The following is a 12,664-nucleotide window of genomic DNA, read 5'->3' on the forward strand; positions in this document are numbered from 1 at the left end:
TGTGTGGCCAGCTCAGCCCAAAAGGGGGCGGGGCTGGCTGGCATGTGGTGCTGGGGGATTGAACCTAGGTCCCTGTGCTTTGCTAAGCTTGTTCCAAGTAGGTGCTTTAGACCACTGAGCCATCTCACCAGCCCCAAACTGGTCTCATTCTAAACAAACAAAACTACAAATAGACATCAGTACATAAAACTCAAATACTCTGCAAAAGATGCATACTTTTCCCTTTGTTAAGATCTCCAAAAGAGAATTAGTACCTATTAAAGACACAGGAAAAACCTTAAGTCCAATTTAGAATTAAAAGTTCTACAAAAAAAACAAGTTTCTTTCAAATGTCACATAAATCTCACAAATTATAAATTAATTACATTATTTTTTAAATTAAAAAGAATAGATGCCATTTCTGAATTTCAACTAGGATTACATAAAAAGGAAAACATTGACTATAATTCTGGACCTTAAATTTATCAAAGACAATAAAAATCCTTAGACTGTCTATACAAAATAGGATAGATATACAGCTACTTTGTCTTAATTCAATGAGAAGAAAAATTTGTACTAATAGTATTTGGACAGGATATCATGTCTGAATCTTGTACTATGGATAACCACTAAGAAGATAACAATATGCAATGTAATTATTGAAACTGTCCTATTCGGTTTTGAAACTGTCTCATTGCCATCTGTTTCTCAATAAAATTAATTTAAAAATCCTTAGATTTTTTTTTCACAATAATCTTTTCCATCATCACTACTAAAAATTTCTTTGAATTTCTATCTTAAAAAATACTTGATATCCTTTCAAAAAAAGGTTGCGTGTAATAATGCAGAAGTCGTAGGGTAAAAAGATGACAGGACAGGCGTGATGGCTTCGATCTAGAACGCTGCCCCACGTCCTTGGGCGTGGGGGTGGCGGTGACCGCACCCTCAGGAAGGGCTCTGAGCTGAGAGCGCTGGCAGGAGCGGCCTGACCCAAGCGGCAGGCAGGCAGGCCGGGCCGGGCAGGCCACCCCCTTGCTCTGCCGCTCTGCTTCCGCTCTCCCCTGGCATGAGCGGCCGGCTTCTGCTGGGCCCTTCCTCCGTGAGGTACTGACTTCGAACAGAAGATCCCTGCTTCAACTGCAAACCAAGGAAGTGCTCTCCTCCGTGCAGGGGGTGCCAGTGCTGTGTGCTGGTGAGGAGGAAGCGGCTGAAGGAATTGAAACAGCGGGTTAGACGAGGAGAGGGGCAGGAGCCAGGCCAGTGGCACACGCCAGGGATACCAGGGCTCCGGGAGGCTGAGGTGGAAACATCCCAAGCTGAAGCCCAACACTGGCAACTCAGAAAGAGGAAAGGAGGGAAGTGGCCATGTAGCTCAGTGTGGAGGTCCTGAGTTCAAACCCCGACATCACAAAAAAGAAAAACACTTTTTTAAATGGAAAAAGGAGGGCTGGAAAGATGGCTCAGTGGTCTAAAGCACCTACTTGAAACAAGCTTGGCAAAGCACAGGGACCGCGGTTCAATCCCCAGCACCACATGCCAGCCAGCCCCGCCCCCTGGTGGGCTGAGCTGCCCCCCCACACACACACAATAAATAAATAAATAAATAAAATAAATGGAAAAAGGAAACAGGTATAAAAATGGTTTTGTACTTTTTACACACATTAAAAAACTGGATTTCGGGCTGGTAAGATGGCTGAGTGGTCTAAAGCACCTACTTAGAACAAGCTTAGCAAAGCACAGGGACCGCAGTTTAATCCCCCAGCACCACATGCCAGCCAGCCCCGCCCCCTGGTGGGCTGAGCTGGCCACACACACACACACACACACACACAAATAAATAAATAAAATTAAAAAAAAAATAATGTATAGTTCAGGAATAGAACACTGGCCTAGCACATTCAAGGCCCTGGGTTCCATTCCCAGCACTGGAAAAAAATAAAAAATAAACTTCCACATAAAGGAATACTACTTAGCAATAACAAAAAAGGGGTTCCTGACCCACAAACAAACAGAAATAACAGATTTTTTTTTTTTTTAATGTATTTGGTACAGGGTCTTGCTATGCGGCTCGGACTGGTAGTGATGCTCCTATTTCCAGCCTCCCCAGCGCTGGGGTCACAGGCGTGAGCTACCAAGCCCAGGGGCGGGGCTCTGGCCCTTGTTCTTGCTATGCAGGCGCTTAGTCGGCTCAGCAATCTCGCTGGCCCAGAAATATAAATCTTAAGCAGGCAGTGTGAAAAAACTCAAATAACCTGTAAATAAATCTGCCTCCAAATCCTAGGTGATGTTTCAGTGTTTCTGTTTGCTGTTGTAGTATCTTTTTTTTTTTTAATTATTTTATTTTATTTTTTTGCAGAACTGGGGATTGATGAGGGGTATTTTTTTTTTATTTTTTTATTGAGGAACTGGGGATTGATAGTATCTTTTTCCTAACTGCCATATTGTTTATAATCACATTATCTGAAATATAGCCATCTAGCAAAGTTTATAGTAAGTCTAAAGTTGTTTTAATTATTAGTAATTAACTATGTGTTGAGTGTCCACTCTGAGCAATGTACCATGCAAAATGATTTTTATTTCGTTATCACCAGCAGCCTGGTGAGGAGAAGGGCATAAAACTGAACCTACAATCAATCCCCAATCCCGCAAAACAAAAACAAAAACAAAACTGAACCTACAAGAAGTTTCATAAATTGTCCAAGCAATAAAATAGTAAAACAGGGCCGTGAATGTAGCTCAGCAGCACAGCACCTGCCTGGCAAGCATGAGGTTCTGAGTTGAATTCCTGCTACTAAATAAATAAAAAAATAAAGTCAGGACTCAAGTACTTAGTCACACCATTATAAAACTTGGATCTTGTCTGCTTTATGATGTTTCTTCTGCACAATGATATATTTTTCAATTTCACTACATGGGAGTTACAAACATAGTTCTATAATCATCAGGCTACTATACAGTTCTGTAAGAGGCTCGGTTTAAACAAAATGAATTTATCTTCACTAAGGAATACTAGGCAGCTACAATTCCTCTCAACAAAGTTGGTTATATTAGCCAGGTGTGGTGACACACACCGGCAGTCCCAGCACTCAATAGGCTGAGGAAGGAGAATTGCTGTGATTTCAGGGCTAGCCTGGACTACACAGTGAGAACTGTCTCCAAGAAAATAGTTACATGAAAACAATTTATAAATCATCCAAATAATTGAAATATGTCTGAGATACACATGTGCATGGCTGGCTAGAATAAAAGCTTAATTTTTACTTTTTTAAAAAAGGAAATCAAGCTCAACATTAAATAGCTATGGATTTATCTCATTTTTGGTTCCTTGCTTCTGGCTTCCTTGACTATAATTTAGACACCTTTTTCTACAGCTTTCAGTCCCCTTTTGCCTTACTCTAAACAGGAAAAAAAATCTGATAAGAATGTGTGTTAACATAATCAAATTACCATAACTAAGATTTCACTGTTTAGTCAAGACTCTGATTCTGGTTAAAAGAATGTAAGGTAGCAGCAAGTGGGGAAGAGAAGGGGAAGCCTCTAACAATTACTAATATAGCAGCTCCATGGTTAATCTGTTTAAAATGAGTATGGGGTTTCCACCTAATCCCATACTCCACTGGATGGGACAAGGGGAAGGCTCCTGTTAATATTCCCAAAAGTTGCAGAAACAGTTCTCAGTCTTCTCATCTATTTGGTCGTAGCTGGGATGTAGCTTTGTGGAAGAGTACTTTTCCAGCATGCAGTAGGTCCTGGGTTCAATCCCCACCACCAAAAACAAACAAAAAACAATAAATCCACATGGTCCTGTCTCTTATCGTCTAAGCCCAGTGTCTCAGTCTATTTACTTATATTCTTTTTTTTTTTTTTTTTTTGCGGAATTGGGGATTGAACTCTGGTCCTTGCGCTTGCCAGGGAAGCACTTATTCCACTGAGCCATCTCCCCAGCCCTATTTACTTATATTCCAAAATGAGCCTTACTGAGTGGAAGGGAACAAAGGAAGAGTTATAGCAAGTAGCAGCAACTGCAGAGAACGAAGACTCAGACCACAGCAGAATGTCACACACGAGATCATCCTCCTTTACATATGTCACTCCAAGGAGACAGCCAGGAGCTACGCACTCCTCTAGACACTCCTCCTGCAGGCTGCAGACACCTGCCTGAGCACATGTCAATGTCCTCACCCTCCTGTAGCAGCTTCAGGCCTCCTGCTTCCCTCAAGACTCTTAACTGCATTTTCACATTCTCCAAAGTCATGGCAGTAATTTCCTGCTATTTAACACCATCCTAGTCACTACTATCTACCTCACTTCTGAATAGCTATCCTAAAATCTTACACAGCATTTCTATTTCTACTGTATATTACTAAAGCAAATATGGTTCTTTGCAACCATAAGATTTATTAGTAATCCCAGAATCTGAGAAGCCTGAGGTAGGATGTTCAGGGGTGGCCTAGGCAACGTCAAGCTCCTACCTCAGAAAAAAAACAACACAAAAACTTATTTTAAAAAAGTATTTACTGGGTCTGGAGAGATAGATCAGTTGAATAAGCGCTTGCCTGGCAAGCCCAAGGACCTGAGTTCAATCCCCGGTTCTGAAAAAAGAAAAGAAAAGAAAGAAAGACAAGTATTTACCATAATATCAAGATTTTTTTTAAAAAAAAAAAGCATAACATTTTAAAAATTTAGGGGGCTTGGGCGATAGCTCAGCAGCACAGGGCCTGCCTGGCAAGCACAAGGTCTTGAGTTCAATTTGTGGCACAAAAATAAATAAATAAAGGAGTACACGGGTTCATTCCTCCCAGCCCTATTAACGAAACACAAATCAGACTTCAAAAATGTACAGAATTGAAATGTATTCTGTAGAAATCAAAATCAATTATATTTAAAGGTAATAAGTATACCTAGGAGTCTTTCCTAATAAAGGAAACTAAATGTCAGATATAGGGGTTTTGTACTTTTACAGGACTATATTTTCCTTTAGGATTTATTATTGTATGGGTGGTTGAGAGCGGAAAGCAGAAAATAAAACAATACTTCCCTAAAATAGAAAACACTATTAATATCAATTAAACTTCCATAAAAAAAGTCATTTGTCTGAATAAGCCTTGGTAAATAAAATTGAGTCTTACTAAGTACAAGTAGGCGCATAGTTTCTCTGGAATTTAAAAACCGTTCAACTATAGATTAGCAGATTCACTGCAAAATGAGTTGTGCAATCAGAGCTATTCATAGATAAGCATGATTGAATTATAGATGAATAACAAGCCAACTGAATAAAGTCCATTTACTAAAAGCAAGCAAATAAACTGTTCAGTGTTCGCAATTATAAAGAATGAATTATTACATTTTTCCCACACTCAATTAAGATTTTACATTCTTCCATTATTTGAGGTAGAACTAAATCATCTATACAAATGTATAATGACCTTCAAGAACAACCATTCTAGTAGTGTTCTTTTTTTTTGAGACACGAGCTGGCTTTCAAGTGCAGGCTGGCCTTTAACTCACCTTGTAGCCCAGGCTGGTCTCGAACTCAGAGCAATCCTCAGGCCTCAAGCTCCTGAGGCTCACAGGTGTGTCCCACTATGCCCTATCTAGTATTGGCATCCAATTAACTCAGTGCAAGAAATCAAAAGCTCTGATCCTTGGATTTTTAGTCACAAAAAATATTACAAAATTGGTCTTGTGAAAGGACTGCTTTTACTTTTGAAATCAAACATGGAATCATGTTTTCCAGTCTTAAAAGTAAAAATAATTTTAAAGAAATGGAACTATTTGAAATAAAATTGAATGTTTTGAGAAAAATTATTCAAAAATCTTGATGCAAAGCTACAGCAATGGTTTCTTCAGTTTCATAAAACATTAATGAATGGTTACATAATCCACTGGATTAAGAATTTTAAAGAGAACCACAAGAATCTCTTTCAATTTTCAATACTGGTTTCTCTGTCCACATATAGATAATAACAGATCTAAGCAGCTAGACATAGCGGAGCACACTTTTAATCCTAGCCTCCTGAAGAAGGATCTCCTTGAGTTTGAGGCTAGCCTGTATTCATAGTGAAACCCTGACTTGAATAATAACACCAACAAGAAAACGTCTAAACTTCATCTAATTTTCAATAAGAATGTCAGAAAAAGGGTAGTGCAAACATAAATTACATGTTCTTAATATAACTTAAATTGAACATTACAGATTACATCGAGGCTCCTCAAATAAATTAAATTTCCAACATACACCACATCTAGCTCACTCTCAGGGGAGAAAAGACATCAAAACAAAAGCTCCTGCTTACTGAGCAATTCCTCTTTGCAGTTAAGTCTCTAGCCCAGTGCATTTTGCTGTCTTCTCTCTCCAAAAACCTAGAAATCATATTACTGGTACTTTAAAAGGTCTATGTGTTTTGTTTTAGTGTAAGACATGAAAAACTTCAAAATACTTTTACTCCCTAACAACAAAAGACTTTGCTTTTTCTCTTTTGAAATGTTTATTTTGCTTATTGTCCATACATGCAATGTTCTCAAACCTGTTCATTTCACTTTGTGTTTACTCTCACTATGTGTATATTAATATTTTTTCAGACAATGCTTTATAGTATGTTGGTTTAAAAAAGGGGGGTGAGGGGCTGGTGAGATGGCTCAGTGGTCTAAAGCACCTACTTAGAACAAGCTTAGCAAAGCACAGGGACTGCGGTTCAATCCCCCAGCACCACATGCCAGCCAGCCCCGCCCCCTGGTGGGCTGAGCTGGCCACACACACACACAAAAAAAAAAAATAAAAAAAAATAAAAAAGAGGAGTGAAAAAGAGGGCAGAAGAGAAAGAAAAGCAGACAACATCTGAAAAACAGCACTCAGTTTCTCTGCCTCAAATTCCCTTAAGTCCTCACGCCAAAGATTCTTAATATCCACAAAAGTCCCAGGGTCAAAGGCACAACAAATAGTGGTAACACTAACATAAGAGAAGTCAAATCAGAAAGTAAAATTTAATGGACTAATCACTTCTCAAACTTTTGGCTAAAATCAAGTGAAGAAACTTAAGGAACTATCTTACCACTTAAGAAACACAAGAAAAAAATGATTAAATAATGACTCAATCCCTGGACACTGGAAGGCTGCTTTTGCTATAAACTGTAGGGCTCAAATGCTTTTGAAACTTTTCTAACTGCAAGAAATACATTTTACACTGTGACCTAGTACATATAGTTGTGAGAAGTTTCCCAAAACATTTCCTTACCAAGTAAGTACAACACTAGTCGACTCTGCTGTTTGTGGTAAGCTACAAAATTTTACTATAAATTAATCATGATCCACAATTTAAAAGCGCAGGATTTAGAAAGGGTCTCCTTGGGTTGGACTTGTGGCTCACTGCTAGAGCACCTGCCTATTATGAAGAAGGTCCTGCAGCCCCTTCCAAAGACCACCAAAAATACTCTTTTTACAATTTTCCTTTACTTGTTTCATTAGCAGAATGGACAGGTGTTTAGGGTTGCTAATTATTACTATTTTCATTAAAGCAAGTGCTCTTAAGAGTATGGCCTCGCAGCCAATATAAGGCCCTTGAGATAAATTCCTGAGCCCCAGCCGAACACCTACAGAATCAGACCCCAGGTAAGGCCGGCCAATCTGTAGTTTACCAGGCCCTCTGGGTAAATCTGATGTAAGCTAATGTTTGAGAACCACAGTATTAAAGAACCCAGGTCTTTATTCCCCACTTATCAATCCAATACACAGATCTGACTATAATGCTAGTCACTACTCTACAAATATTAGCGCATGTAAAAAAAAAAAAAAATTAAGTCCTCTTAAGTAAAAACTATTAGTAATTCTAGTACACAAATTAAAAATAAAACAAAACAAAACGTAGAGCTTAAGTTGACCAAGCAAAGTGGAACTAGGACTCAAACTTATTTTCACTTTAGCAGGGTATGCCTCCCCTAGTAATGAATATCCGCTTTCTGACCAAGTCTCCAGTTCTATTCCTTTAGCTCGGCTACTCCTCCTTTTTCCCTCTCAAATTCCTCATCCTGTCAAGGTCCTTATGTTCTAGTATTGTCGCAGTCGTCCTAACCACATTTCTAACGCACCAGAATGCAAGTCACTTTATCTTGCTATTAGGACTTTTTCTCTGTTCCTAGGGGGCATCTTTGTATTAATTATGGAGCTGAGGTCTTCTCTTGCTGAAGACCACAGAATCCACTAGTGGCACCACTGTTAAAATTTCCAGCATCTACTATCCCGGCCAGTTTTTACTAGACGATTACCGCTCTCCCTGCGCAACCAGTTCCGTCGCTCCCTCCACCAACCTACTATAGACCGATTAGGGGAAAATTCTTCTTCCCCTCTCACCTCCATCCCGCTTCGCTTCGGGGAACTTCCACTCACCCCGCTGAACTCTCGCCCCCGTCCCCAGCCCGGTCTACTCCTGCAGGCTTCTCTCCCGGTGCCCCGGGAGCTTCGGGTCAGGACCAGCCAGTCCAAGCTCGGGCCCCGTCCGCTGGGCGCTGCGGGTCTCCGCCGCCACCCCGCGACCCTCCGAGCCCGCCGCTCCCGCAGGAGCCGCGCAGGAGCGCCTCCGCCTCTCGCGGACAGCCGCCTTCCTCGGGAGGGCTCCCGCCCCGCGGACGCCCCCGGCCCCAATCCCGGCTGCCCCGTCACCTCGGACCCCTCCTCGGCCCCCGAGGGCCACTCCCAGTCCCCTGGGCCCCCGGCGGTCGACACGCCGTCCGCCGCCGAGCTCCCAGGGCTGCCTTTCTCCTGCTCCCCGAGGTACCCTCCAGTCACCCCGCCCGCCCGCAGAATGGTCACCCCGGGTCACCGCCCTCTCAGGGACCCTGGCCGCTCCCGTTTCCTCAAGCAGTAGCGCTCGCACATCGGCGGCCAGTCAGCGCCCCGACCCTGCCGGCGGGGCGTCCCAAGGGACCTCCCGGCCTCACTCGCTCGGTTCCGGCGCCAGCCGACGCTGCCGGCGAGAACTCCGCCGCCAGGAACCGGGCCATTCTCCCACCGACAGTCGGACCGAACTCGCCGCCGCCCCCGCCCTGGCGCCGGCCGCGACCTGGCCCGGGGCCCGGACCCCCTTCCTCAGGCCGCCACCCCGGAGCGCCGGACCGGAGCTTCCGCCCGCGACGGCCTCCAGACCTCAGGGCCGCGTTACTGCACTCACCTGCCGCTGCCCGCGACCAACTCCACCGCCGATGCCTCTACCTCGGCCGCCAGTAGCCACCTAGCGCCACCACCTCCCCCATGACAACAGGCCCACCCCGTAGCAGACTTCCGACCCATCCATTGGACAGGGGGCGGCAGCTCTCTACTCTGATTGGCTCAGCTCACTTGCCGGTCATCGCGGCTTTACCGCCCCTTTTCCTGGACCGGGTATTCGCCCCCACCCGGACCTGGCGCGACCTAGCCCAAGCTCTACTTGTATTGGTTGGGGCCTAGGCTGGTCGAAGTTATGATAGGCTGCTGGAAGAGTCTGTTAAGTTAACTGGCAAGGGATGTGACGGCCACAGTTGTTTCCAGCTTGTGCACAGTTTGGTTGCGCCGTAGAAAGCTGAGCCGGGGCCGGAGCGTAAATCTGAGGTTACCTGGGAAGGGTTAACTCTTTGTTGTGGAGCGCACGCTGTAAGCGTTTCTCTCTTTCCAGCTGCTGCCTCCGGGGCTTACCGAGGCCGGCTTATTCCTATTAGTAACACCTGCAAAATTTGTGTTATGTGTTTCAAACCCCTTGGGAAAAAGGTACCGTTTACATAAACATTTCCTTTTCTTGAGTTCCCAATATGCCCAATTTATTGAAGCTCTTTCCAGGAATCCAAGTGCTAAAATCAAAGTGCGGCCCTTTGTATCAGTCCACTTCAGTTGAATATATAATCATCGTCAATAAACTTTTAAGTATGGTGTTGAGATTCTTCAGTTTTTCAACCCACTCCTGGCTGACTTCTGCCAAATAACCAGACAGCAGACTATAATCAACAAATTTTGAATAAACAGGCCGCATGTTACCTTGTCATGCCCTGAAAATGAGAACGACACTTTTAACCACCTCCCTCTCCTGCTTGGCTTTTATGTTCAGCAATTTTTGAATAGCTCTATTAGCCGTGTGTCAGATACTTTAAATGCTTGTCTTCCCCCCCCCACCACCAAATTCCTCTTCCTAGCAGCCTAAATTAGAGCTATGAATGAATTGTGGGGTTCCCCCCCACACTTGGCACAATGTACAAGAATAAATGATTGCATTCTTATTCATTTGGGTACAAATCACAGTAGGCATTTTTGAGAAATCTGGTGTTGCTATTAAAAAGTCTTGTGCTCCTAGAAATACATCCACTTTTTTACTTCTTTTCATTTCCACCCACTTTTTCTGTTCCTAAATAAGAAAATGCTGGGAGGAAAAATTTTGGCCCAATTACTCTTTCAATTTCTAAATCAGATTTAAATATACTTCCCCCACAACTTCCACAATATGCAAACCCATGGGCCACTAAATGTAGGTCAGGGAAAGGGGTGTTTGGGGCACAGTTGAAGAGCATTCTCTTCACAAGCACCATTTTATGATTGGGAACTTCCTGTGGGACCACGAGTCTGGACTTGGGAAACTTTGTACTTTGCCTCTACCTTCTTCCTGCTAACTCTTTGTCCCATATCTCTTCTGTTTGCTAACCTCCTGTCCTTTAAAGAGTAAGCTTTGAAGAGTAAGCTTTTGGGAGTTTAGAACTGTATGTTTTTATTCATAGGGGTAAAAACTGCCTTCTAGCTTATATTTTTAATCAATTTAAATAAACTACACACTTCTACCACCAAACTAAGTGGAAATTATTCCTCCAGTAACTGTACAGAAAAGAAGGTATCTTTTCCTAGTTACTTTCTGGAACTTTCCTTCCTCTCTGTCATCCTTCTAATTTAGAAATAACCTCCCATTCACTTCAGTGACTCACAAAGTCTGTCGAAGGAAAATGGAAAAGCCAAAATAACTTCAGAGATGTCTGAATCATTTAGTGAAAGGAAAGATTAGGCACTGACCACAATAAGATAGGAGTGGAGACAGAAGGCCTGAGCTAACACTCAATAACAAAGTAAAGTGCAAATGTGAGAATGCCCCAATGTCCTTTTACACAGCCATTTAATATGTGACTAACAGCTTTCTTCTCTCCAGTCTTGGCAGTGTGCTCTATGCCAATTTTAGAGCAAGTTAGAAGGCAGTTAATGTAGATAGGAAACACTAATGGGAGGGCCTGGTCATGATTATGGTGCTTTGTGTAATGATGGCTCTTGCAGAGCCACAGTGACTAGGGGCTACAGAGAAGGTAGAATTAGGCTAGTCTCACTGCGAGGACTTGCCATTTAAGTTTAGGAACTCAGAGCGACTCACTTGGCTGTGGCGGCCCAGGCGCCCTTCTGGTTCTCCCCACCGACAACATGCTCCAGTTCCTGCTTGGATTTACTTTTGGCAACGTGGTGGGAATGTACCTGGCTCAGAACTATGACATACCAAACCTGGCTAAAAAACTTGAAGAGATTAAAAAGGACCTTGAAGCCAAGAAGAAACCCCCTGGCTCCTGAGGCTGCTGCAAGCACTGCGTTCCACACACACTGCTCTCCTGCCTGCGGTGGCCTCCCTGGCCTTCTGTTCCCAAATTTTTCTGTGTGCTGTCTCCAGTGTCAGTGATGTTCCTCTTTGCTAGACTACGTGGCCACAGCGTGAAAATGGGGTCCCAAGTAGGAACTATTCTTCACAATTTCAGCTCCTCACGTCTTCCCATGTCTTTTTTCCAGCTCTTCGGGAGGCTCAAAGACTGAAATTGTGGTGCTAGGCTGGCAGATTCGACCCTTATTTAGTAGTTTCCTCTCGTTTTTGGGATTCGTATTTTTTGTCAAAAGAAAAATTGTGATGTTTGTATAGTTGAACAGATACAAATAATGCTGAATCCAGAGTTTAGTGATTATAATGGGTGCTTGTTAAACATTTGTTACTAAACTTTTTGTTTTGAACTATTAAAATTAATATCTAGAAACCCCCCCAAAAAAATTTAGGAACTCAGTGAAATTACTCTGACAAAATTTGGGGGGGAAATACCACAGAGGTGAGCTATTCATTCTGTTTCATACACCTTTTAAAAAGGTGAAAAAGTAAAAAAATAAAAATTAAAGAGGCTTTTATAAATGCTTTTGTTAAAATGCATGCATATACATTTCTTTTGTTCCTATTCCTTGTAAAAATCAGTTAAGAAACAATGTAGGGACTGGGGAGATAGTTCAGCAGTGTAAGAGCCTGTTGGCAAGTGAAAGGACAGAGGTTCAATCCGCGTGTACCTCATGCCATGCTGGTTTGGCACCGTGGTGGCCACAGAAACTGGGCATGGGGGTATACGCTTGTAATCCCATTGCAGGGAGGCTGAGACAAGAGACTCTGCAAGTGTGAGCTGCGTAGGGATACTTTGTACCAAATAAATAAAAGATTTGTTTTTTAAAAAAGAAAATGTAAAATAGATACAGTAAGAAGAAGGAAACCCTTAAAGAAGATTTGTTTTTTTCAAAAAGAAGGAAACTTTTTTCAAAAAGGAAGATTTTAAGAAACATGCTTTGAACTAATACATTATTGTATTATCAAAGACTATGTCAGGGGGCTGGTGAGATGGCTCAGTGGTCTAAAGCACCTACTTGGAACAAGCTCAGCAAAGCACAGGGACC

The 12,664-nt window shown here is 42.7% G+C and overlaps 2 protein-coding genes across 10 annotated transcripts in view; one reads left to right on the top strand and one right to left on the bottom strand.

The window, feature by feature from the left end:
• Numb (NUMB, endocytic adaptor protein) overlaps positions 1 to 9,238 on the bottom strand; it is a 181,099-nt gene extending 171,861 nt beyond the window's left edge. For 3 of the 9 annotated variants that reach the window (XM_023703417.1, XM_023703429.1, XM_023703410.1), the window contains exon 1: positions 9,144 to 9,237. The gene's annotated coding sequence lies outside the window, so the exon portion shown is untranslated. Of the gene's footprint in view, positions 1 to 8,362; positions 8,429 to 9,143 lie in introns of those variants that run through there. The other 6 variants (XM_023703432.1, XM_023703430.1, XM_023703427.1 and 3 more) reach the window with 5 other exon arrangements.
• A 2,103-nt stretch (positions 9,239 to 11,341) lies between these two features.
• On the top strand, positions 11,342 to 11,536 carry LOC101577223 (short transmembrane mitochondrial protein 1-like). The gene has a single exon (XM_012517198.2). It carries the CDS (start codon positions 11,393 to 11,395, stop codon positions 11,534 to 11,536), a length of 144 nt encoding a protein of 47 aa, XP_012372652.1. The 5' UTR covers positions 11,342 to 11,392.
• The last annotated feature ends 1,128 nt before the right edge of the window (positions 11,537 to 12,664 follow it).

Source organism: Octodon degus, unplaced genomic scaffold (genome assembly GCF_000260255.1).
Source record: "Octodon degus isolate 3935 unplaced genomic scaffold, OctDeg1.0 scaffold00007, whole genome shotgun sequence".
NCBI lineage: Eukaryota > Metazoa > Chordata > Mammalia > Rodentia > Octodontidae > Octodon > Octodon degus.

Bases quoted from the DNA above. Each gene is read 5' to 3' on its own strand.
- LOC101577223 (XM_012517198.2), top strand. From the start codon at position 11,393: ATGCTCCAGTTCCTGCTTGGATTTACTTTTGGCAACGTGGTGGGAATG.